The 27,045-nt window shown below is 44.1% G+C and overlaps 1 protein-coding gene across 4 annotated transcripts in view; it reads right to left on the reverse strand.

Moving 5' to 3' along the window:
• The window catches only part of bbs9 (Bardet-Biedl syndrome 9), a 96,619-nt gene that overhangs the window by 62,685 nt on the left and 6,889 nt on the right, over positions 1 to 27,045 (reverse strand). For 3 of the 4 annotated variants that reach the window (XM_019863801.1, XM_019863800.1, XM_019863799.1), the window contains exons 6-19: positions 25,655 to 25,829; positions 22,774 to 22,858; positions 22,016 to 22,199; positions 20,431 to 20,560; positions 18,390 to 18,571; positions 18,056 to 18,132; positions 17,450 to 17,503; positions 17,268 to 17,370; positions 10,683 to 10,787; positions 8,715 to 8,729; positions 6,186 to 6,338; positions 5,745 to 5,840; positions 4,723 to 4,895; positions 4,319 to 4,471 (exon numbers count right to left, since the gene is read on the reverse strand). In XM_019863801.1, the coding sequence (XP_019719360.1) occupies positions 4,319 to 4,471; positions 4,723 to 4,895; positions 5,745 to 5,840; positions 6,186 to 6,338; positions 8,715 to 8,729; positions 10,683 to 10,787; positions 17,268 to 17,370; positions 17,450 to 17,503; positions 18,056 to 18,132; positions 18,390 to 18,571; positions 20,431 to 20,560; positions 22,016 to 22,199; positions 22,774 to 22,858; positions 25,655 to 25,829 (1,685 nt within the window). The remainder of the gene's footprint in view (positions 1 to 4,318; positions 4,472 to 4,722; positions 4,896 to 5,744; positions 5,841 to 6,185; positions 6,339 to 8,714; positions 8,730 to 10,682; positions 10,788 to 17,267; positions 17,371 to 17,449; positions 17,504 to 18,055; positions 18,133 to 18,389; positions 18,572 to 20,430; positions 20,561 to 22,015; positions 22,200 to 22,773; positions 22,859 to 25,654; positions 25,830 to 27,045) is intronic. The other variant, XM_019863802.1, reaches the window with a different exon arrangement.

The raw sequence follows: 27,045 nt of genomic DNA on the forward strand, positions 1-27,045 counted from the left end.
GAATGTACTGTGAAACAGTAGATACTCACCTCCATAATGTCAATGTGTCCAACAATGCAAAGTAGTCAACAACGCATGCATCTTATTCATTATTTAAAAAAAATAAAAAAATAAAAATGCATTATTTTAAAAAAATAAAATAAAAATCCTCTAGATTACAGAGCGTGCACCAGCTCATCAAGTACAGTGTGTTTATGCTACAACAATGACATAATTGACAAATTTTCAACATATAATTTTTATTAGTGACATCAGGAGCATCGACTGCTGTACTGATCATGCGGATAACTTTAGCGTGAGCATCTTCATGCTCCTTATAACCGTTTTCATTTTGCATTTGTGTTTTTGACTGTTTGTCCTGTTCAATACACGGCTGCAAGTGCACGTCAGCCGTTGCCCTGACGACGACGGGAGTATTTAATAAAATCAGCGGGATCACCTCACAGGACCCCTCTGATGTCCCTGGCGGCATCGAGAGCTTCCAACATGGAGGCTTTATGAAATCTCCGCCTGGCGACCGATGACTATGCTGGGAAAAATGTTAACCTCTCCCGCTCCCCTAGCGCTAACATTAAAGAGCTCTTAATGAAAAGATATTTGTCTTCATATTTTTTGTCTCCTTGACGTTCGTCACAGAAGTCACTGCGTAACTACGAAAAAAAGCCCCAAAACATCTTGCCTCACCAATTTGGCCCTCGAATATTCATCCAGGGTCCATCAAATCATGGTCAATTTTGATTGACACTTTGTTATTAGTGAGCAACTACTGTAACGTTGCTTATTAGTATGCTTGGACTTCACATTGATGTACAGCAATCAAAGATGCTGTTATTAAACCCTCAGGCCCAGTTGGAATTTATTGTTCAGCTTTGGCCACATAAGTTTTATTTATTTATTTATTTATTCATTTGCTGTTTACACTGGATTTTGGCCTGTTTAACTGCCACTTCTCCCATCCAAACAATCATTGTGTAGCATCACTAGATACGTTTTCTTTGAGTTTTCCCTTGCCCGGATGGGAAGTTTAGACCGGGGGCTGCCGTTGATGTGAAAGACGGGGAGAGAGAGAGAGAGAGAGACACACACACACACACACACACACACACACACACACACACACACACACACACCAAAAGCGAGTGTCAGCGAGCTGCATGAAAGCCAGCCTTTCATTGATAAGTCCCTCTGTGACATAAACACACACTCAGGCAAAACAAACCGGACCACCGACACTCTACTGTGCGCCATTCATCCTCTCAACCTCTGTGTGTATGTGTGTGAGTACGTGTGTTGAAGCGTGTAAATGTGTGTGTTACTGAGGTGAAACATCTCCTGAGGGGCGAGTCACAAGATGATTGAGGAGCCAGAGTTTCTGGGCTCCCGACGGTCCTTTAATCCCACGCACACTCACACGCACATATGCACTCACAGACAGACACTCTTTTCCAGGTGAAAGGGTCCAACATTTACACTTTCAAAGACATTATTACACAATGAGCAACAAACAATACGCTACAACATTAAGATCCCCCCCATGGGGCTGTCACACCGTCCGTGCGCTACTAATAATCATTTGAAAAACAGAAATTAGGAAAAAATACATAAATTCTAAGAACACTGTATTTGGTCAATCTGCTCAAAATCCATAGTAACCCAGCGAGTGGGTTAGGAAAACAACTCAGTATTTTTTTGTGTGCAGGCTGCGCACCTTTCCACACAAGTCATCAGAGCCAAAGCGAACCCGAAGGCTCTTCCCTGACCCGTTTTCCATCTGAGCAACGTTCAAAAGTGACAACTGGAAATATTCCGTCCACATTCGACTTCAAAAAGCGGCGAAATAGCACGGGCCAAGCCAGTCCAGCTTCCCTAACGCGCACCACGTGTTTTGATCCGCAAATGTGCGGCGCACATGCGGAATTCTCTCCAATCCACTAAAAGCAAACACTGGAAGATGGAGAGCGACTGGATGTCGGAAATGGAATCCACTTCAAATGGCAGAAATCAGGCTAATACCCGAGAATGTAACACGAGTACAGGTCCGTGTGTGTGCGCGTACACGTGTCGGAGCTCGGGCACGGGAATATGAGGCCCGGCTGTTAATAGCGGTGGTCCGGCTCCACAGTGGCATCTGTGTTTAGCCATGTTTAGAAGCCCATTTGGGACCCGATAAATCAAGCCGCTGTCCACCAGAAGCCTCCATTAGGGGCCCCCGCAGGGCCCCTGGACGGGCCTGTCAGTCACGCCGTCAGTCAGCGAGCCGTTTGAACTCCTAATTACAGGGACGGGCTGGGTCCCGGCCCGGATCGGCTCCCTGAGCTCCCGCTGCCGCCTCCCCTCCTGGATGGAGAGTCCCGCACGCTCACGCAAAACATAAAAAATAAATTTAAAAAAACAACAAACAATCTAAAGAAGAAAAAAAAGCGTTTGGAGAGGAAACGGCAGCGGGGAAAATATTTATGGAAAGTGGGGGGAAAAAAAGGCCGCCTCCCTTCTTCGTGACCCGCCGCAACTCCTTCTGGGATTGAGTGACACTTGCGAGTTTGCCTCCCTGTTGAAGGTTTGAGAGCTTCAGCAGTTAGTATCATGCTCACCTCTGGCCACCAGCGATTAATCAAGTGAAACAGGAGGGCGGACGACTGATGCTAGTGGCAGGGGTGGCAAAATGGTGGTGGTGGTGGTTGAAGGGGGGGCTTGTTTTGGGGAAGTGGGCAATGGGAGTGTGTCTGAGATGTGGGCAGAAGACAGACACGCACAAGCACTTCAGTGGCCAAGTGGCTGTTTTGTCTTTTCCACAGCAATTTCGGAAAACAATCTACAAACCTCAATATTGCGACAGCGAACCCCGCCTTCCAATATGTACCCTTATTTTTTTTTTTGTCTTGTCTTTTTGCCCATACTTTTTACAGTGAACATCTCAACACCCTTGAAAGCAAGCAAGAACCCTGCGAAAAGGTTCAATACCCGCACTTTCCCCGCTGTTATCGTACAACCGGCAGTATGCAACAGGATCAATGTTTAACCTATTAACTCTTTTCTCAAAGAGCTCTGTTTCTGTTCTCCGGCATTCCCGATTGGTCGCACATTCCTGCGCAGCGGCAGGACGACTGGCAAGATGCCACCGAGTTCACCCGCAGTGGGGAAAACCAGCATGTGGCCAAAGATCGCAATATTAGGGACCTGCCTACGTACGTATAATCATGCTAACGCTACGGAGGATTTTGGAGTGTATCATTTTGTTAAATGCACATCATGTACTGGGTTTGCTGTGAAGTGAGTTCAGTTGAATTCAGCGCTTGTATGTCAAATTTCGGTTCAAAAATCAAGGCCCAAAAAATTGGCTACATGACAATTCGGCTTCTTGAAGAACTCATGAAGTCTTCAGGCACTACTGGATGAAAATATAGCAGTAAATGTGAATGCAATCAATGAACGCTGGTGACATTACCATAACCACACACACGTACACCAACGTCCACCCCCGATGAGAAAGAATGTCGGCATGTGGACATATCAAAGTTGTCTCTGCTGAAAATTGTGAGATTTCACGCCTGCATGAGTATGTGTGTGCGTGTGCGTGCGTGTGCCTGTGTGTGTCGACGCATGTAACTGTACTGGGCGTGAACTCACAGCTAATCACCCTGAAACAGGACATCCACAAATCATCAAACTTCAAGTCTCACACAGGAAATCTACACGAACACGTCAATGCGGAGCATGTGTGTTCTGTGAGAAACAGTTCCTGAAATGTATCGCATCTTTGAGGAGTTGACATCCAGCCTACAGGATTTATTTGAATGTTTTTATGCTTCATTTGACCACTGATCCACTCTTTAGGAGACAAAAGGCATGTGTCAGTGACTTTTTAATGTCTTGTACAAGAATAGTCTTTGGTCTGGGGTGCCTGCGGACACATCAAGTGAGAAATTATACACCCAAGGAAATCTTTAACCTCACTGTGAGGCCGTTAAAAATCAGATAATTTACATAACTAAACGCAAACAAAGTTTCTCCACCCATGAATTGGCAGCCAGGTTTGGAGAACATCCAGAACCACTATCAAGCCACGGTTGAAACGCAAACATGCCAAAGCCGAAAGGAAAGCTTCTGATAAGCAGTTGGTTTTGGTGGCTTGGTGATGAAGCGCTGCCTCTGCGAGTGAAAATTTCTCTCTCTCTCTCTCTCTCTCTCTCTCTCTCTCTCTCTCATAATGTGTGCCATTTAAATAAGCCATTCTGCTACAGTTGCATCAAAATTCTCAGTTTCTCCACCTGAATCATTTTTCACCTTAATGAGCAGGGTGTGTGCGTGCGCTGTGTACCTGTGTGTATGTGGCGTCAAGCAGTGTGTCGAGGTTCTGCAGAGGTGCTGGTGTTTTGTCTTTAAAGCGGGTCAGAAGGCGGCGCTGGATGGCTCGGAACTGGGCCGCTCGCTCGGACAGGAGGTCCTGGTACTTCTGAGCGCTGACGCGTAGCTGACACACACCAAAATCCACACATTTAGATATACTTGGGACTGGTCACCAGAGCACATATAGACAACTAAGCATTCCCACTCACATTCACACCTATGGAAATGCATGTTTGTGGAGCGGGGGAGGAAAAAACTCACACAAGGCAAATTCCAAACAGTAAGGATCAAATCCAGAACCTCCCGACACTGAGGCAGACATGCTAACCACTAGGGTACCCTGCTGCCATTTCAGCAAGTAAATAATGTGTGTACCTGGAAGTGGTGGTCAACAGACAGGAAGTAGTCCTTGAGGGGCAGCGGTCCGCTGAAGCTCTTCTTGAAGTCGTCGACTCCCTGCTTGGCAAAATGAACGTCGACTCTGTGAACCAGCTCGTTGGCCACCAGCCACATGTCCTCGAAGGCGTCGCTCTGGATGCGATAGCGCTCTGACGCATGCACAAAAAAAAAAAAAAAAAAAAAAACACACAAAACAAAAAAACATTGATCAGAACAGCAATATATCCTGACAAGCAGGTTTTGGCTAAAAAAAACAAAACAAAACCACATGCATTCGCGCCTGTCTACTTATTTGTGTTTTTTCCTGTAACGCACACAGGATGGCGCCCAAAAGGAAAGGCAAAATATTCAATATTATTAAATCAAATGATTTATTGAAATGTAAAATATTAGTGGAGGAGTAATTAAGATCTAGTGTGTGTCTTGTGTTTGCCTTGTTTGTGTGTGCACGTGTTGTTGTTGTTGTATTGTTTACTGTGTTTTTTATTTGCATCTTTGTTGTACATGTCTATGTTGTACATGTGTGTTTGTGTGTGTGTGCGTGCGTGTGCCTTGGCTTTTCATGTTTGTTTTTGTGTGGGTGGGTGTGTCTTATGTGTCTTGTTTATTGTCGTTTTTGTGTATGCATAGGTCTTGTGTGTTTTGCATTTCTTTGTGTTGTTCGTGTGTGATGTGTTGTATCTTCCGTGTCTGGATGTCGGGTGCGTGTGTGCATGTCTTGTTCGTGTGTGTGTGTGTGTGTGTGTGTGTGTGTGTGTGTGTGTTGTAAATGTGGGTCCTGTGATATGAAAAAAAAATACAGTTTATGGTAATGTAAGATGAATTTGAAAGGATATTCACATGTTTTGGGAACCTAAGATTGGGTTTACATATTTTGGGTTCAAACAACTGAAATAAGCTGTTACACAACAACAACAAAAATCGAGAGCGGGAAATTCATTAGTCGAGAATATTTGCTGTTCGTGTCAGGGGCAAGTATTCCACAAAAGACTTCTTACGGGAGGTCTTGGAGGCAAGCACGGTCACCAGGCCGCCCGGCAAGAAGCGGAAAGCCAAACTGTTTCCCTCATTATCTGCCGACTGAGCCGCAATTTCTGCAGACACACACATACAGTACATACAAAAAAAAAATAAAATAAAAAGTTAAGAAAGGCCAGCATGATGCCTCTGATAGCACGGCCTATCGCCATGCAGGACGCCGACAAAAGGCAACAAAAGACAGTCACACTGGTAACAAAGAGACACACACGCACATGCACACGCACACACACACACACACACACGCGAGAGAGAGTGTTTAGTCGACAGAGTTGCTGATTGCAGCCGATTGTCAGATTACTGGGAAAAAAGGACCTCCCATTGAAACACATACATGAAGAATCACTTTTATGTGCGTGAGTGTGTGCGCGCGCGTGTGTGTGTGTGCGTGTGTGGTATACCAGGAAAAATGGCTGCCAGGTCCACAGGTGGCTGGTTGGTGTCCACAGTGATCTTGAAGATGCTGCTGCTGCTGCTGCTCTTGCTGGGAGACGTTGCCGTGCAGACGAGGGCAAGAGGAAGCTTGAACTGGCACTGAATCACGTGAGGGACTCCTGCAAGGCAAAAACAAAACAAGAACTATATAGAGAGAAACAAGAAACAGCGTGATTGCTTCAAGCTGTTTCCTTGGCACTCCCAGTTGAAGTTTACTGAAAAACTGCCTCATAAAGCAAAAGAGAATTAAAAATTGTAAATGTATATTCAAACACCACAATATTCAATCAAAACATGGCATTTTGTCGCAGGAAAGTCCACTAGTTTGAAGCTAACAAATAATGTAAAACATCATGGACAGGCTAACGGAAATTAGCATAGAAGTTATGGTATATCACAGACGGACGCACATTGGCTTTCCCTGTGCACAGCAGACATGTTTTGGTTTTTTTTGTTTTTTTTTTACAGGAGAGAGTCGACCCGACCTGAAGCCTGCACTCTCCAAAAGGGAAGTTGTTTGAGGAGGAGAGAAAACAGAGCAGGCGGCCAAACGTAACTTTCTCGCTGGACTGAGCAGAAAAACGAGAACAAGCCGTGGAAATAAAAGAGTTCACGTGAGAAATGACAGCCGCCGTGTACTTCATATCACTATTTTGTAGCTTACTGCCCGTAGCTCTCACACGAAATTCACAATCTCACGCGCACACAAAAAGACTTATACAGACTCTCTCTCACGGGCATTGCACACACATTCTCTCATACACACAGACGCACACGCGCATAATTATCTTACGACCATGTGAATAATTCTATTGGTTTTGAATGAACAAAAGCCAAGCGCAGCCAAGGCAAACTGCAGCCGTGAAGAAAGACTGCAACCATTATCCCCTCTGAGCTACTGTCTCGTGCTCGCTGGATGTTTTCGCAAAATTCCGCCCAACGACCGCCGCCCACGGCTCTGCCCGAGTCCCTCTCACCACCCCTCCCCACCCCTGTCTCTGCCGCCGCCCCACCAGCAGGTGCCCTCAGCGTGAAGGCCGCTGTTACGAGCCAAAGCAAAGAATCTTTGGGTTTCCTGTGACAAGCGCTTTTCGGGTAAAAAAAAAAAAAAAGTGGAAACTCTATCTTGGGTGGAGGAAAAGAGAAAAACAGAGAATAGGAAAAACTGTAGGATTAAAAGAACAGCCATCAAGATGAACCATATAGGCCAAAATATTGGGACACAGTTCCCGAAGGGGGCACAGGATGTAAAACTCGCTTTTTAACATCTGGTATATAAATAGTTGGCTGTCTGAAATACCTGCTTACCCATCAAAGTGTGAATAAACGGAGTAAAAAATATTTGTTTTCCGACTAATTCTGAAAATATGTCCATGACTGAGCCCTTCTCAGGTTGTGATGCAACAGTGGGATAACTTGACACAATCCCACCTCCCACATCAAATTTCTTCTCAGCGAGGACGGATGAAAATCCTTCACTTTTAATCCATGGCTGGACTAGACTGTGTAAAATGCATATCAACACCAAAAGTTGAGCAGAGCTACGTAGAATTTTGTTCACAATGTTAGCTTCTGATAAGCGGTGTCCTTCGAAGCTTGGCGAAGTGGTTTATTTGGTGAGGGCTGCAGACATTTTTACATTTGCCACCTGCATGAATTCCTCGACCCTAATTTGCAAACGTAAAGTAGCAGCTAGTTGAAGTAGCGCCTCCACCAGTGAAAATTCATGCTGTCTTGCACTTTCTTTTCTGAGCTTAAATAAGTAGACACCGCCTCGCTCTGACCATAGTTGTACCCGACGTTGGCCCCACAGAAGAGCAGCGTGTGTATGTGTGTGCATGTGTGCGTACCCCTAGTGGGCCTCTTAAACCCACTTTACATCACAGCACATCCGATTCTGTATCAAAGCCCACAAAGACAGACAACTAAAACAAACACTGGTTGACAAGAGGGAATACTACTGTCTATACTGCTTGTGTGCATAGGTATGCGTATGTCACAAGAAATCGTGTTTGAAGGATGGAATTTTTTTTTCCATCATGCATGCAGGTGCGTGTTGCAAAAAAAATCTCATAAGAAAGAAAATGTTTTCAATCTTGAAGCAAGGCGTGCGTGCTTCACATGAAATTGTGACTGAGAAATAAAAAGAAAACCTGGGTGTGCGTGTCCTCACAATATTAAAAATATTTCTAACTGATAAAGCAAAGAGGCACGCGTATACCTGCGGGCTTGTGTGCGTGCGTCGCAGAAATCTTGTACTAAAGATAAAAAGACAATATTCGTACAACGAGCAAGCGTGCATGTCTTGCATGAAATGGGTGTGTGCGTGCGTGGACTCCTGTCGGGGATCACGTTTCAGAAACAAACGGCAGACTGCGCTTTCTTCCTGTTTATACAGTAAGTACAGTAATGTGTGTGTGTGTGTGTGTGTGTGTGTGTGTGTGTGTGTGTGCGTGTCTACAAGCTCTACTCTATGCACATGAGCGTGCACGTACCTTTGGGGTTGAACTCTGCGTGGAAGAAGAAGGAGAAGACATGAGAAAACGGATCACACAAGACGCAGATGTTCCACTCGGATGCGTTTCGCTCGCTCTCGTTCCCACGCTACGCCAAGTGCACGTGATTGCTCGTATGCACGCGCACGCACGCACACACGCGGCTAGAGAAGTGGGGTCCACTGGACAGGTTGCCAGTCAATCAATCACATGGCACATAGACAGACAAGGATTCTCAGTCATATTCACACCTACGGATAATTGAGATTGAACTGTGACTTTCGCACTGTTGCAGTCGAGAGGAATTCCTTGTAGAAAAATCACCATTCAAGTCATTGATGCAGTTTTCTTAATCCATTTCCCCGAGGACATTTTTTCAACAGGTAGGCATGGATGAGAGTTTTGCCCAGCTTTGTCTGTGAAATACTGGTTTGTGAACCACTGTAATGTTGTCATGTAAGGTAAGGTCATCAGATTCCCGTCGGCAGCGGCGTTTCATCACTTTGGATTTGAGATCAGCACAGCTTTTGGGTGGAGGATAACGATTAGGTGGTGCATCTCGGCATGTTGAGTCGATTATGAGGGGGTGCAACGCCAACATGTTGGAAGTCGGACAAGTTGACGCATCACACACTCAAGCAGAGAATGTGTATGCATGGTATAAACAGAATATGTGTCGCGATAGGTAGTACAAAGTGTGTGTCCCGCTCCTGAGAAGGATGACGGAGTTGATGGAGTAATGACAAACACCATGTAAAAAAGCCACACTCAAGCCATGCCGTGTAACAGCGTCACCTACGGGTCTCTGTCAGTAAATTGTCAAATTTGATTTACGTCATTCTTCAGCTTGACATGTTTCATGTTTGACACTTTTTGGTCAGAAGCCGGTGTTTTTTTGTAAAATGTTCTACTGTGGGCACGAGGGTTAAAGACCTCCCAAAATGATTAACCCCCCAGAATTCTGAGTAGGTCTTAAAGGTTCAGTCAAAATGCTCTGAAAGGGCTGGCAAAAAACGGAAGTCGGCTTTGAAAAAAGCTAGTAGTGACTGCAAGATAACATGTTCTCTGTTTCTACCACCCAGAAGTGTGTATGACGCCATGATGGAATGACCTGCAGGAAAGACAAGACAATGACACACTAACGTCGGACTGTGTTAAAATCATGTGATGCTCACTGGTGCTTTGACCGGGTTCCTTCACCTTGCAGACATCAGCAGCATACAAAACCATCCAGACAACTTCTGTTCTATTTTTATCCTCACAATAACGCCATGTTACAGCGTTCCCGTGTTCCCAGACGTGAAACGGGTATAGGGCAAGGGAAAACGGTTCCTTTGTAAAAAAAAAAAGATACTGCTGCCAACACAAACAATACCTCCTTTTTTTTTTCTTAAATTACATTTTGCGGGAGATTATTTGGACTATTTGGAGCAATAATGAATCCGGTGACATTTTGGAATAAGGCTGCTTCTGTGCTCAGCAGTAAGGAAAAAGTCATATCTTCCAGCAGTGGTGGAAAGAGAACGACTAGAAGGGACATTGTTCGAACTACAGCTGGCTGCACACATGCTGATTTTTTTTTTTTTAACATCTTTGCCAATTCTTGCAAACGTGAGAGAGGCCACACACATGACCAGGAAAAAACATTTCACGTGTGATCTCACTACTCTTCGAGTGTGCGGTGTACTTCAAATGACCAACACAGCTGACCACATGCATAAACTTGTCTGTGGTAGTACCGACGTTGACCACTGAGAGGCAGAGCACCACACAGCATCCAAACAGAGCAGAAGAAATCGCAACCGCTGCTCGGCTCACTGTTATCTGGTGTTTGTCATTGTTTTCCATTGCATCAAAGTAAGCTACCTTCCTTTTTCAGACTGATTAAAAAAAAAAAAAATTTAAAAAAAGCTTAGCATGAGCACATGCGGTACGCAAAGCACCTTGGGGGTGGGGGCATTTTAGTACCTGTGGGCGAGCTGTAGGACAGGGTGATGTCGCCGTTCAGGTCGGCTGGTGGGTAGCGGCCATTGAGGAAAGCTGAAAAGACAACCTCAGTGGACAAACCAACTCCTGAGGAAGGAACAACAACAACAACACGGTAATGTTAAACACTTTCTCTGTCAATGTTACATCATTGATGACGGATGTCACCATGAAGGCTTGTCAAAGGATGAGCTCCTTCATGCTTTACTTTCATGTTACTTCAATTCTTTGACTCCACCCTCACCACCTCCTTGCGCTTTCCTTCTCTCATCTTTTAGAATGGTTACAATTTGTCTGAGGTTACGCCGTAGTGCTTTGCGCCAGGATGAATACCTCAACCTGTGTGTGACTATATATAAGTGTGTGTCTGCTTCTTGCGCATGTGCAAATAATAAACAGAAGCAAAACATGTGTATGTGTGTTGGGGGGGGGACACAAATCAAGAAATTGGGATTCCTAAGTGACATTCCTGCTCTGCTTTCAATTAACCTGCGCAAACACAACTTAAAGGAAGTGGACTTTTTGGGGGATTATATGGAGTCGTCAGAAAACTTGCTTCAGCATCTCTGCTAAGGTTTCCACAGTTCCACCCTCTACTCTGGCTTCATCCTTTCAGGCGCATTGACCTTCTCGCTGGCCGCTGCCTGCCTGGCATTCCGTCTTTCAGCGGGAGGCTTTTAACCTCGGCGCCCCGTAGGTCAAACGGCTCGGACGGGTTTAAGTGCTTTAAGTGTTCCCAGGCCCATTAGGAGCAACAAACACTCAAAGAGAGACACAGTAATCCTTCTCTCTCTTTTTGCATCTCTGCTCGCTTCACTTCCCCATCATCCAAAGGGGCCACATCTGGACAGGTCAGGTGGCGGTCCGTGTGACCTGGAGGTCCGTGTGGTCCGGCCGCTGGGCTCTCAGGACCATTAAACCATTTACGCCGACAACAGTATAAACAAACTGCACATAAAGGTGACCACCAGAGAGCACCTTGCCTCCTTGACCTCCTCAATTGTGTCCTCCTCACCCTCCAAGGCTGTGTTTGCTTAACCTTGTGCCACACGCTCTTTATGAACTTCTTCGTTGCCACATCCCTGCCTCCTGTTCCTCCAACTTTTTCCACCGAGGAATAGGAAGATGCAAGGCCACTTTGACATTCCTCAACACCCTAAAACCAATTCATCAAGCCCCCTTTTTTTTTTTTTTTTTTTTATCATGACAAGTTCAAGTGCAAAAGTCAGTAAGCGCCATTCAGACAAAAATAGAGCCACATCTACTCGCGGACTCCCTGTCACGTTAGTGTTCAGCGTTCCTCCGATGTAAAACACGTCAAAAATAAAAGTTGAATTTCAGAAACTGGCATGTACCATCAATAGCGCTATGATGTTCATCTTGTCTACTTATGGGTGATATTAGGTTGAAGGTTTCTTTTTCCCAGACAATGGTCTTTTTTATTTCTTTTTTTTTTTTTTTTTGCAAAGAGACAGCTCGGATGAAGGCTGAAGTGACAGCCTAAACTGTCAGCTCGGTAAGTTTTCCTCTTCACCCCAAAAAAGACCACTGCCTGAAAATAAAAAAAGAAACCTTAAACCTGAGTGCCATACATCGTTTTCTGCACCTAGTGTCACCTCCATGGAAGCCACATACAAGCCCATCCATTTTTTTTCATCACATGCTCATCTCTTGTCTCGTACTGTACATCCGAAACATATCTGGGCCACGATTTTACATTAACCTGCTACTGGACAATGTCATGAAACTCATCGGTAAGATTGGTAGTAGCAATGAAGTCTGCTGAGTGTATTAGGATGTCGGTTGCAGTCAAGTAGGTCTACAGTTACAGTTTATTTCCAGAAATTGTACATCTAGTGCAGGGTTAGGGATATTCCGCTTTCAGGTGCAATTTCAGAATGGTTAATGACCTTTTTTTTTTTTGCCCCCATCTTGCACTCACCAATTACTCCATACATTAAAAATCTAAAACTAAAACCAAAAAAACTAAATTAACTAAACTTAATAAACTTGCTCTAAAAACAAATGAAAACTAACTGAATTTAAAAACCAAAAAAGTCCAAACAAAATCTCAACTAACCCTAATGAAAAATCCAAAACTATTATGACCCTGGGATGTGTGCATATGGCTTAAAGTGACTCCTGGTTGTTTGGTGAAGGTGAAAGTTCAAGAGGGCTGCAGAATCTTGTCAAGAGAGGGAAAAAGTGATAAGTGGCAACTTTGTGTGTGTGTGTCAAGTTTATTTTAGGTAGGTTAAAAAATACTAAACACATCTCATGTGACAACCTAGTGAAAGGGCAAGGAACCATGAGTAATAGATTTTTCCAAGCCAAATAGGAAGAAAAAAAAACACAGACCCTCATACCTTCTTTTTCATGGCAAAACTTCAAAATGATCAAACTTCAATGACATGCTCTGTCGAAATTTTAATGTGGAAGCAAAAAGCTTTGAAAGTTACCAACAGAGATTTTTATGGAAAAAAAAAAAAAAAAACAAAAAAGACATGCCTGCCGACTTTTATGGTCCCAAGTGAAACTGGCTTCGGATATTTGGAAAAATGTCAGCTTTTGTAAAGCTCAGAAATCTGAGGCTATTCTTTTATTTGCTTGATGCTAAAAGAGACATTTCAAAGCAAAATGGAGTCCCTGTGTCTTTTCGGGCATAGGTTTGGGAGACTTTTTTTTGAAGGGTCTAGTCGTAATAGACATGCACAAATTTCAGGAGGGTAATTGAATAATTTTGGCGTTGGATGCAAAAAAAAAAAAAAAAGGCCAATTTTCGGGAGAAAAACTCTTGGGGGGAATGGAAAACATAAAAACAGTTATCAAGATGGCAACTTTTGGGAACCAACCCATGTCATGAACGCCCTAATAATCTCCGTGATAGAGGAAACAACAAGCAGTGGCCTGTTAAACGCTAACCTTTGACCTTGCACTGAACAAACTGCTCACACAACGTCACCTTTGAACTCTGTACCGAAAGAAAAACACCACTCCCTTCCTGAATCCCGACTTTAGCCTTGTGCATGAACATGACAATCAATGACCATGGTGTCACAGCGAAGAATGGCAACGACGAAATGTAGTGATGTGAAAGAGAGGACGGAAATTGAACAATCGAGAACGGACACGGAGAAGTGGGAAAAACAAAGGATGCAGTGTGTGTGTGCGCGCGCGCGCCCGTGTGGTAAGCCGCAAATCGAGTCGCCATCTGAGACAAATAAAATTTGAAATAACAATAAAAAGTCAGAAGGCGCGACCTCACTCCATCCAGCCTCCCCCTCTCCACTTCTACCCACACACACAGTAGGACACAAACTTACATAGCCCCCCCCCCACACACACACACATTGTTGTTTTGTTTTGACATTTCAAGTCAAAATGTGACAGTGCTTAGAGTGCAGATATATTGTAGGGCGTGTGTGTGTGTGTGTGTGTGTGTCAATGTGTGTCACTCCATGTGTGACTAATATACTGTAAGTGATGGTGTGTCTGTGAGACATACAGTGACAGGAGCAGGACAGAGCTAAGTAGCCGGTAGCAGCCAGAAACCAACAAAGTCTCAAGTAGCGACTTGTGTTACAGTCGCATCAAAGCTCCGCAGCTGTGAATATTTTAGTGCTTTCATTTGTCTTGTCACGAAAATTGGTTCCAGCAGAAAATAGCTTCATGGTTCAAGTTGTACAACCAGAACCAGAAGTACACAAGACACCAACACTCCTGGAGGGTGTCTGTGGCAATGTGGATTATGGAGCACTTTGTAAATGCTCAAACGCCTTTTCATAAATCCAAGGTTGTGCGAGTTGGCCAAAAATAGCACTCGTATTGGAAAAAAACAAAAACGGTACCAATAAGACAGTCGTTCTACGAATGCAACAGATGGAGATAGACATCGAGTCCAGATGAAAATGAGGAATAAATCTGAATAATTGAGGACATATGGTGGAGCAACACAAGTAGTAATATAAGAATACTCACAGGCATATATTCTTTGTCCTCTGCGTAGAAAGACAACTATACATGAACACACATAGATGAACAACCGTTCGGTGCTCACAATCACACTGAGGGACAATTTCGAGTGTTCCATTAGCCTGCCATGCATGTTTTTGGGATGTGGGAAGAAATCGGAGTACCCGGAGAAAACCAACGCAGGCATGGGGAGAACATGCAAACTCCACATCGGAAGGCCGAAGCTGGGATCGAATCCACGACCTCTGCACTGTGAGGTCGACACTAACCACTGGACCGCCATGTTTTTCTATATAATATATAATATGACAGAGTGCTATTTTCTTATTACTTAAACATTACAAAAAAATAGCTGTTTTGGGGCGGGAGGCTGGAATGGCCACAAGTGGCACTTGTGGTGGCGAAAAATCTTGTGTATCCTAGTTGTTCTTCTAGTGCGCCGAATTGTCTTCCTAGTGAGCCTTCTATTACATAAACTGTAAGAAAAATATCAAAGCTGTCAAATAAATGTTCCAACGACTTTCCATTGTTATAGAGGCGTAATGAAAACATATGGGAGAAAGTGACAGCATTTAAAGGGGCCGGCACACAATGTAGAGTTTGCAGCTGCGCATAGCGTCCAGCTCACATTGCTGCACGGACAAGTCATCCATCAATGATTGACAACTCAGAAACTAAGAGTGCGGTGGATACATCTTGAAATGATAAACAAAAAAAATGCATCAAGAGCATGTGATGCTGCCTGCAGACAACGTGCGCGACATAAATGGACATTTTTTACCGTAAATGTGAACATCTGCACCATGTATGAAGTTATGCTGGATAGGGATCATGGACAGATATAAGAAGAAAGGAATGGTGACAAATAGCAACTGTGGCGAGAGGAATTCAAAATAATTCCGAACAGAAATTGAGAAGAGGCATTATACACTTTTAAAGGAGTCAAATGTAAGCCTTTTAAGACCCATTCAAGACAACTTTGATGTTTAAGACTAACTAAGTGATATGCCTTAACCCCCCAAAGCCCTCATCACACATCTAACTACATAGTCCCGCGCAATGTGTAGCACTATATAGTGGTGGCCTTGTTGTGTTTGGCGAGTCGGACAGCCAACTAACGACATGTTACTTGTCGCATATTTTTCGTCTGTCTTGTGTTGTGTTATTTTGTCATTTTATGTTAACTGTTCTTTTGATGGCGGCGCGGGCACCCGCAGCGACTCCTCTCTCTCCTGTGGTTGAGAGGAATGAAATTTCATCTGTGTTGTATGTTGCACATGTAGCACATTTGACAATAAAGTTGACTTGAACTTGAATATCACATGGCCAATGTACCCGTCATGAAGCACCGGCACATTAAGATCTTCCACTATTTATTGTGGAGAAAAAAATTATTTTAAGCTGTGTTTGAGTTCCTTTATTGTACATACTTTTAATTCAACAAAATGAATCAATTATTTCCGTGGCTACTATATTGCTTTGATGTTCGCGCTTGCGCCATTTTTTTATTCGCCTATTCATCGGTTGAGTCGTCATTGATGCTCAGTACTTTTCCAAGGGCATTGTGGGTCATTTCGAGTTCACTATTTCAATTCAGACGCAGCCCGGGACTCAGTCTTCCATTATATGTTTTCAACGAAAAATTTGAAAACATATTTTGGACCTAAAATTAGTTTGGAATACAGTGGTGCATTGAGATACGGGTGTTCTGACTTATGAAACAAGCCCATAGGCACTTTGACCTCAATTTCAGTCGACAGCAATGCTGCATAAAATATTTGCCTTCTTGCATGGCTGAAAAATGGGTGGATTAATCTTAATTTTTGCTTCACAAAAACAATATTAATCAGAATACCCCTGTTTAGACAAGTGAGGTAACATGTCACTGCTTTATGTATGCCACATTTTATAGGGAATACAGAATAAATGCAAAGTGTGTTGCAGATTTAAGGATCAAGCATCCTCTGAAAGAAAATTAACATCCAATTTAAGACTTTTAAATGATCCCGTTTGGATATAATATGTGGAGGGAGAGTGTGATGAAGGAGAGGATTTTTTTTCTTGCTTGGTTGAGATTTAAATGTCTTTAAATTCCTCCTCAATGCTGCTCTGTATTTGTTTTTACTTTGTGGGTTGGGGGAACCAAATTAGTTTCACATGGTTTTCAGTTTGACCCCAGCATTGGTTGTTTAAATATTGCTGCTGTGACAATTTAATTTCCCTCACGGGATGAATCTTTTCATCTATCGATATAGGCTGCACTTTTTGAAAATACTGAAATGAGGAAACTCCGTGGAAGGGAATGATGGAAGCATTCCCATTATTGCAGCTGCTTGAAGCCAATTGATTTTTTTTTTCATCCCTATACTGTCCAAAGTGAAAGTGAAGTACTTTCACATGTACGCATACACAAGAGTAGACGTTTGCGCACCCAAAGGATAAGAACAATCTGCAGTCAATTTGTCACGCCTGTTACAGCTCAGACACTGCCAAAAGATGTTGTCCAACATGTTTTCCGTGCGCGCGCACACACACACACACACACACACACACACACACACACACACACACACACACACACACACACAGACTGACCTAAAGGTTCGAAGACAAACTGGTCCTGGGTGACGGCAAGCGGAGGCTGAACGCCAACGGTCAGCTTGGACGAGGCCAACGCGCTGCTGGCCTTCACTGTCACCTGCACACATTAAGGAGGAGGATGTGCATGAGGATAAAGAAATGCAATAAAACCTCATCAAGGGTGATTCTGAACTCACCTTCACGGTCACAGAAGGGACAGGGAAGCCGTCCATGTCTTGGATCAGAGCTTGCTGTGCAACCAGACAAAACATATGATTGTACACTCTAAAAACAGTTGGGTTGGTTCATTAACTCAATTTTTGGATTGTTTGTGTTAGGTCAAAATTCTGTATTATTTCTTATGAAAGTAACCAAATTGTTGGTTTGAATTAAACATTTATTGGGGTATATGAATGTTTTTGTTGGGTCAAAATTCAATCAATCAAGTATGACTGGCGGCCATGACAGTTCATATGTTGACACTTTTGATATTTGGATTGCTTCATGTATCATTGGTTTGGTAAGTACATGTTAATCTTTGAAAACCCTCACATTTCCGAGAAACTGCATGTGTGTTGGACAGGACGAGTGCGGGGAATCATTTAAAAAAAAAAAAAAAAAAAATGTGATGGCACAAGTTTCTTCAGCTATCCCATTGAAAGATACAGTATTAAAAAAATACAAAAAGGTGATGAGTGTGAACGTGCAAGTATATCTGTGTGTGTGTGTGTGTGTGTGTGTGTGTGTGTGTGTGTGTGTGTGTGTGTGTGTGTGTGTGTGTGTGTGTGTGCGTGTGCGCGCACCGACGGGATGTCCATGTCAGGAGACACGCATGCCGTTACCGTCAAATCCTCCTCACTTTCACCTTTAGGCAGAATGTCTGAAACACAATTTTTACGTTCTCTTTATGCTAATTAAGTCCATTCGACACTTCATTGAATACACAAACGAAAAACATTCAATATAGGACATGGAGAAAAAAAGTCAACGAAGTGATTACCCACACCCACACACGTGCACGCGCACGCACACACACACACACACACACACACACACACACACACACACACACACACACACGCACACACACACACACACACACACACACACACACACACACACACACAAATCTCCTGCCTTGAGTCCTGCTGGCCTCTCTGATGAACTTGTGCAGCCTCTTCAGCTCGGCGTCAGCCTGCTCGTAGTCCACCTCACGGGCGTCCACCTTGGGCGTGGAGAAGAAGGACGGGTCGGTGCCCATGTAGGAGCACAGCAGGTGGCCGTCCCAGCTCAGGCTCACCACGGCGCCCTTCAGATCCCTGAAATCACACAATAAAATGTGCAAAATGCAAGGAGTGCAGTCGAAACCAATTGAAAATGAGCGTTTTACATCAGCGTAGTGCGGCCGCGTTCATGACCATGCAACAGCAAAAGAATGTAAAGAATGCAGAGACCTATGGGATGTAGCCTTGTGGTCCTGAGATAAAATGGCAGGTCAACCCTTGACTCCATTCCACATGTCAAGCAGTTGTCAGAAACTCCTTCGACAGCTAAATACAAATTGAGGATTTTAAGGCTTTCATTGACCATTTGACCATAGACAGTCTGGGGATCTTGGTGCGCTTGATAGTTTCCAGAAGTTAGTGGCCACCATCCAATTCAGATTTGAAGCAATCCTTCCAAAAATCATTAAAGGGGAAGTCAACCCAAAAATGTTCTTTCAAATAATATGTTCGATGTGCCTCCACTTGTCTCAAAACGGTATTCTGATTAATATTGCGAATGTGGAATATGAGTTAAGCAGCAAAATCCACCCATTTTTGTCTATCTCAGGGGGCGGCCATTTTGTCACTTGATGTCAAGTGAAAATGATTGAGAATTAGACACATTCATATAGGTCCGAGGCTGGAATAGCATTTGACACTTGACTCCGTGCTACACAAATGTGAAGCAGTCCTCAGAAACATGCTCATACAACTAAATATGCGTCCAGTAAATTCACAGGAAAGCATTTCCCAGTTTATGCAGTAAATGATCACCAGCCAATTACTCATCTTACTTGACTTTAAGTCAATGAATAACTCATTCGGTACATTATTTTTGTATTTTGATTTGGAGTATAATTCCGGAATGCTATTATTCTGAATTTTTCTATTTCTGTGTGTCCCACTTCCTCATTTTTTTTTTTAATGGATAATACATCAAATTTACGTCAAGATTTTCTGACTGAACAAAAATGGGAAAAGAGAGAAGTAGGAAATGCTGAGTGATGCAATAATGTGTTTTAACAGCGTGAGTGAGTGCGTGTTAACTGTTTGCAGATGTGTTGTACTTCCAGGCCAGCGAGGCGGTAACACACACACACGCACTGGCACACGCACGAAGCAGTAGAGTAGCGGATTTCAGGTCGAGGCTCCACACCTGCCTGGGTGGAAATCGTCTGCATTAAAACGTCCACTTAAACTGCCGCGGAAACACACTCACGCACGCGACTGACTATGACGGAAATAGACTCTAAAAACAAAGACTCGCACAAAAGCACACACAAACACACTTTGCCAACAGTGGGGTGTTCCCACCCACCCCTGTTGGTGTAGAACGTGAGAGAAGACACCACAGACCGCGACTGAGACCACATGTTGGGACGATTGAGAAGGTCAGTTCATCGAGGTGATGGAACTGTGTTGCATTTGGATGTGCCTTGTCCAAACCATGTATCAAGGATGTGATTTTAAACGATGTCATCTGAGAATGTCACACAGTTTGGTCATTAGAATTTGGCCTCCAAATCCGAAGTACAAGCCCGCGTTTACTCAAAATGGCTGCCTAAAACCCAAATGGGAATCTTGCTGATGAATTTTGTGAATGGATCCTTGAGACATGTCCACCCAATTCTGGTTGTCAGGTTGTCATGTTTGTTTAGGGTTTTTTTTTGCCGTTTTTCAGAGAGCGCTACTGTTCGAGTTTATAGGGCTCATGTTTGAGACCTCGAAAATAAATACATATTCTCCAGTATACATGCACCGCAGTTGAGAAATTTAGTGAGTTTTCTGGCAGGTTGAGGCCCCCAAAAAGGCGATTTACTAGTCGGGAAACTAATAAAAGACAATGATTCTAGCATGTGTATGTATGAGTGTGTATGTGTGTGTACGTCACCACAGACAGGCGTCACACTCACGGGAAGTTGGCGACGCGAAGCGCCACGGGCACGAAAGCGAGCTGGGCAGCCCACTTTAGCGTGACGTCCTGGTACACCAGCAGCATGTTGGTGTGGTTGCCTAGCAACAGGTTGGTGGTGCCATCGGTCACTAAGGGGGAAAACAGGAAGAAAATATGTATTCGGGCAAGTTGTGACCATCGTAAAAGTGTTTTTTTATTTGTATTTTTTTCTTTTTTCAAGGGGAAGAGCAGAATGTCAGATATTACACATAAAGGTCACTTGGTGGTTATTTCTTGTTGGATTACTGACTGGATGAAGCTTGGTCTTTTCATTAAAATGGAATTAATTTGGTGCGACGCGACCACAGAAAGGAGGTTATTGGTACAAGGTTTGGGGAACCCAAAATGAGAATAAACGTGTGCGTATGTATTGATGTTCTCTGTTTGTGCAGGCTTTGCTTCCGCCACCCAGCTAGTACAATATCAGAAAGAGCTTTATTTTTAGGGCTGGAAAAGAGGTGAAAAGACACGTGATAAACTTTGCAGCCACAAAGCGGAGAAATAACTCAAGTGATGACATCATCACATTTCAACAAGTAGCTGCGCTTTAAACAGGCAGAAATACATATGAACACACTTATACTTTCCCTTGAAACATGAGCTATAAATACTAGACTTGCATTAAACACGCACACACACACACACACACACACACACACACACACACACACACACACACACACACACACACACACGTGTGCCCATCCTAAGAGCAGTGCAGCTACCACCAGCAGAAATCTGAGGTGATGGCCACACGCAAAACAAACACCCCAGTGGGTCAAATACGGCGGCCGTGGCGGTCGGCAAGGAGGGGGGTCAAAATGACAGAGCGCGTGTGGTTGCGTGTGTACGTGTGTTGGTGGCTCGCTAAAGCAAACACACACACCTGCTTTTATCTGAGCAGAGGTTTTATAATTAGCACGTGCATTTCACTAAGTCAAGCAAATACATAATTAAAAACGGTATTTCCCACGTTCCTTTGCGCTGATCTCAACTTCCTGCTGCCTCTCTTTAATCACGAATCAGACAATCCTTATTCACCCACTCACATCAGTCCAGCCACCCGCTCATTCGGTGACTCATCTATCCGTCCATTCAACCAAATATCCACCAGTCCATTCATCCACTCGAGCATCACCTCGCCCGCTGATTCTTCCATCGAGTCTGCCATCCACCTCTCCACCAGAAATTGACCTTCTCATCCATTTATCTGTCCATTCATCCACTCATCATTCATTTATCCACAAACCCATCAATCCAGTCACTCACTCATCCAGCAGCCCATTCATCTATCCGTCCACCCCCCGCAATCTTCAGTACATTCACCCGTTCATTAGTCCATTCTGACACTTACCCGTTAGTCCAGTACATCAATCCATCCATTCACTCATTCACACATTTATTCAACTATGACTCCATCACTCACCCACGCAATTATAAACTCATCATCAGTTCATTCATCCCCCCCGTCCATCTGCTCACCAACTCATCCCCTCAGTCTCTCTAGCCACAAAAGAGGTCCCATGTGTCCCTGAGTGACTCACGCGAGGTGTACGGCAGGAAGCAGCTGGGGTTGAACTCCAACTTCTTCATGAAGTAGATCTGTCCGTTGTCACGCAGGCAGTAGAGGTTACGATCGCCAAGGACGAAGATGGAGGACGAAGAGTGGGAGAAGGAGGGGACAGAGATGTCCAGGGCCTGCTCGCCCAGAACCAATATCCAGTCGGGCTGCGGAGAAAACACAAAATAACTCCCGGTCAACTCGAAGCATTTTAAAAATTCACTTTTTGCCAAAATCCTATTCTTGTACTGTATGTTCTTTTAGGAAATTTAGTTAGCCACTTTCTATTTCTTGACTTCGCTTTGAAATATTTGAATAATGGACTTGCCTTGCTTGTCTTTGCGAAATCATTCCCATCCACTCAGTCTATTCATCCATTTACCCACTCATTCACCGCAAAGAACTCCCATTCAACTCTTTGTGAACCCTTGAGCGACATGTTTACATGTGAACTCCTCCATACACCTTATGTGGTGCTTTAAATCATTGTCTGTTGTCATGGTTACCTGCACGCAACATAAGGCTTTCCATGGATGCTAAACGGGAGGGCAGCCGAGTGCAAATAAAGAGCCTCCATGCCAAGTACAACTAAAATGATGCCAGAAGTGTAGAACGAGTCATGTCAATGAGTTTATTCGTGCAAATTGGGCTTGTTAGCATTAACGAGCGCTAATGGTCGACACAGGAACAAGTGACATCACAGCGGAGTTGACGAGGGGTTCACTGCATGTGAGGACTCACGGTCAGTCTCTTGCCACCCGTCTTGAGGGGTTGGTCGGGGTCCTGGCGGCTTTCAGCCTCCGTGGCCACAGCCAGAGTCTCATACCTGAGGAGCAGAGAAGGGCAGATCTTAAAACGTTGTGAATGTTACCTGTACCACATTGATGCTGGCATCTTGGATACGTGGAACATTCCAGGGAGAAGCTGGCAGTCATGGCGCCCTGGCAAGAATGTGTCCTCCTTAAACAACTGTATCAACACTGTATGACCCAGCACGACCCAAATGGAGAGGCTATTTGCAGTGAGGAGCCTCAAACATCATGCCTTATGATTAATATCGCAACCCAATAGAAACAGATGGGCAGAACGAGACCAATAGACACTTAGGGAGAGGGTTTGACGGTTAAATGGGTAGATAGCACAAGAGAGATAGACGGTAGGTGGAAGATGAAAGATGGATGGCTTATCAATCGATAGAACTAGACAAACGGTATATAAATAGAACTGGATGGGTGGATGATGGATGGATGATACTATTACAGATCAAGGAAGGCAAATAAACGGGGGTAGATAGAGCAAGACAATTACATGGGCAGGTACAAAGAGCAAGACAGACAAATACACGGGCCGGTAGACAGAGCAAGACAAATACACGGGCGGGTACACAGGGCAAGACAAATACACGGGCGGGTAGACAGGGCAAGACAAATATATGGGCGGGTACACAGGGCAAGACAAATAAATGGACGGGTAGCTAGAGCAAGAAAAATACATGGGCAGGTAGACAGAGCAACAGAAATATACGGGCGTGTAGACAGAGCAAGACAAATACACGAGCAAATAGAGCAAAAGAAATACACAGACAGCTAGAGCAAGACAAATGCACGGACGGGCAGGTAGACAGAGCAAGACGAATACACGGGTGGGTAGACAGAGAGACAGAATAATAGTTATAAATGGGCAGATAGAGTGACAGACGGGTAGGCAGATAAACGGTGTGACAGACTGATGGATAGTTGGGTAGGATTTTGTCGATCACGTCATTTTGACTACTAACCTTTCTTTCTAAATTTGAACGTGTTTAGAATGAGAACTTTTTTGGGGTGGGAGACAGCGACAGTTGGATCCCGGAACATATCAATTTGATTTAAATTATATCCTATGGGATAATTCGCTGTATCTTTTCTTTGTTTCACCACCTGAAAGTATTTTTATTATTCAACAGCTGTGAATGGTCTCCCCCAGGTCTGACCGACACCCGGTCCGCACATTTTATGTGGTCCCAGGGTGTCCCACTCTATTAGCGCCAACGTTAGGGCTGTTGAACGTTATGCGGAAAGCCCAAGTGGATAAGAGCGGGGGGCCGGAGGAGCACTCACAGATGTGGAGCGAGCGTGCTTCCTGGAAACGATTGACTGGAATTGTTTTGCTTCAGATAGATACTGTACAGGTGCGAGATAAAAGTATCTCGTATTCAGTGTAATGGACTTGTTACGTGCTACTTGGATGATTTATAAAATTCAACAACCATCCATTTGTAGCGCTTGTTCTTATTTGGGCTCAATGCAACAGAAATTCTGATTTGCTCCTCTGCGGAATTTGTAATGTTGCTCACTTACAAAGAAATTAACAATCTGAAAGGTTTGTGGTTGTTTCTTGGTATCAAAAAGATGCCAGTACGAAAATGCTTTTAAGAAACAATAAGTGCTTCAGAAATTTGGATTCCACAGTTTGGATGGTTCCATGTGGAACACAGCTGTGCACAATCAACCCAATACCAGTACTTCTGATCTTGACTGGTCATGTGAATAAAAGCACAAACACCTGTTTGAGGAATAATTTCTTCCCTTCCAATCTCTACACCACAATGGGCAAGAATGGAGAGCCGGCAGAAGATGTTCGGGGCAAGATTGAAGACATTCACCAGCTTGGAATTGTTGAAAATAAAAAATAAAAAAAAAACATCAGCGAGATCGATGTGAAGGTGATCACTATTGGGTCATTTATTCCAAAGTGAAAGATGCACAAAATGGTCTGGAGGAGTCATGCAAGATCGTGTCTCTTCTTAAGTCTAGAACACCATTTCTGTGCAGCAATTTACAGACAAATGCATCCAAATTAATCGGGAGAAGCTTCATCAAGAAGAACACGCAGCCAACAGAACAAAGGACTTCATAGGGGGGGGGGGGGGTGAACTTGAAAAGACCCAACATCCACAATAGAGCATGCATTTGATCCCCAGAAACAAACAACAACCCCAAAGAGACTGCAGTCAACGCCTACCTGGCAAAGCATTTTGGATGAAAAATGCAACGGTCTGATGCACCAGTCGATGGGTCGCAGGCTGGTCGGAGTTCTTGCAAGTAAGGGTCACGCCACCAAATATTCAATGCCACTTAGAGTGTTTGTCAACGTGAGTGTCAATTGCGGCTTTGCAAACTACATAAAATATCATGTAGCGGCCTGATTTGGCCTTCAATTTTACACCTGCGCACAACTTGTTGAGCCTTTTCAAGCACTCCAGACCTTGTTGTGTATGCGTGACTGTTGGCACCAGAGTTGGGAAGCATTTGCGCCTGTGTGTGTGTGTGTGTGTGTGTGTGTGTGTGTGTGTGTGTGTGTGTGTGTGTCGTGATCGTCTTTCATCGAGAGTACAACTACACAAAAATGTTTGCTTAAACTTTACATGAGGCCAGATAGCTCCGGCCAACATAGACACACACAGTCTACTCTGCCCAAAAGACTGACTGCACGTATGACAACGCTAACCTTGTTCCCCATGCACACTTCCAAAACGGCAACACAAAGAGTTCCCCGGCACATTTTTGCGGTTTGTCACATTTTTCTTTTCCGCGTCGCAGAACAGACGCTCCAAATGGGAGCGGGTGTCAGCAAAACCTACTTGTAGCTCTCCAGCTGGCGGGCCGAGGACACGGTGAGGAAACTATCCGTCCGCGAGTTGTAGGCCAACGGGCCGGGAAGCAGGAAACCCGGCAGGAACCTTCCGAAGGAGTAGCTGTCCTGCTCGAAGAACATCAGCATGCCGTCCATGGATTGGATGCAAAGCGAGTGGTGACCTGACAGCAAGAGGAGAGAGGGGAAAGGGTCATTTTGATGACATTGTTTTTACACGTCAGAACAGGGGTGTCACTCATTTTTGTCAAGGGCCACTTTGGATTCACGTCTTCCCTCAGAGGGCCGTCATGACAGTGAAACCGAATAAATGTTTCATATCGTATCTATCATCAACTTGTATAATTACTTGTTCACAACAAATTGATGGAGTAATAGTTTGTTAAATTTGTTGATTTTAGCAAGATTCATTGAAGTTGACATTCATGATTTGCTTTCGCGGGCCACGTAAACAACGTGGTGGGCCGGATATGGCCCCAGGGCCTTGAGTTTGACACATTCGGGTTCGAGGGTGTCGCCCAAAAAGATTCGCAATTTAGCATCGGCCAGTTCGATTTTTTTTATTGGGTCAATTTGACCCATCACAGGATTACTCGATCAATATATTTATTTTATTTCAATTTTATTGTACTTAATGAAGGCAATAAGAAAAGAATAAGGTCGGCACAGTAAATTTGATCATTTATTTCTATATTGTATGTTTAAAAGTATTCTTTTTTTTTTTAACTTGGAAACGGGTCTGCCATGCTTCTGTTTTTGCTGTTTCGAATCGATCATTATTCGATCGTTTTGTTTCATGTTATGTCTTATTTCCTTTGTGTGCCTTTTTAAGCTCCCTCGTTACGTTCTCGTCATCCTCGTCCCTTGTCGTAACCAATCAGCTCCCTTCAACACTTTGCGTCTTGTTCAGGTGTTACTTGTCTGGTCAGTTTGCTCGTATCTATTGTGCAATCGAGGAAGGAGGGAAGGATTTCCCCCCCACTCAGACTGTCCCAGTTGGGACTTCAAAGTGTCCGAGGGAAATGAAAACTCTGTGCACACACCGGATGTCAACAATACGTAGCTTATCTGGGATGCCATCATTTGTATAATTAGCGTAGCCTTAGTTCAGACTCCGCTATTTACCCGATAACAATTTACGCAGCTCCTTTCTCTCTCTCACACACACACACACACACACACACACACACACACACACACACACACACACACACACACGCCTCTCACACACACACACACACACACACACACACACACACACACACGCACGCAATAAACATGTAGCTCCTGTTTCATTTTCAGCGGTGGCGGCGCTATGCGGAGCGAGGCGTGTTTCTCGCTCCAACTCAAGTCTGATATCTCCATTAACACCTTAGCACG

The sequence above is a fragment of the Hippocampus comes genome, unplaced genomic scaffold (genome assembly GCF_001891065.2).
Source record: "Hippocampus comes isolate QL1 unplaced genomic scaffold, H_comes_QL1_v1.1 scaffold249, whole genome shotgun sequence".
Taxonomy (NCBI): Eukaryota; Metazoa; Chordata; class Actinopteri; order Syngnathiformes; family Syngnathidae; genus Hippocampus; species Hippocampus comes.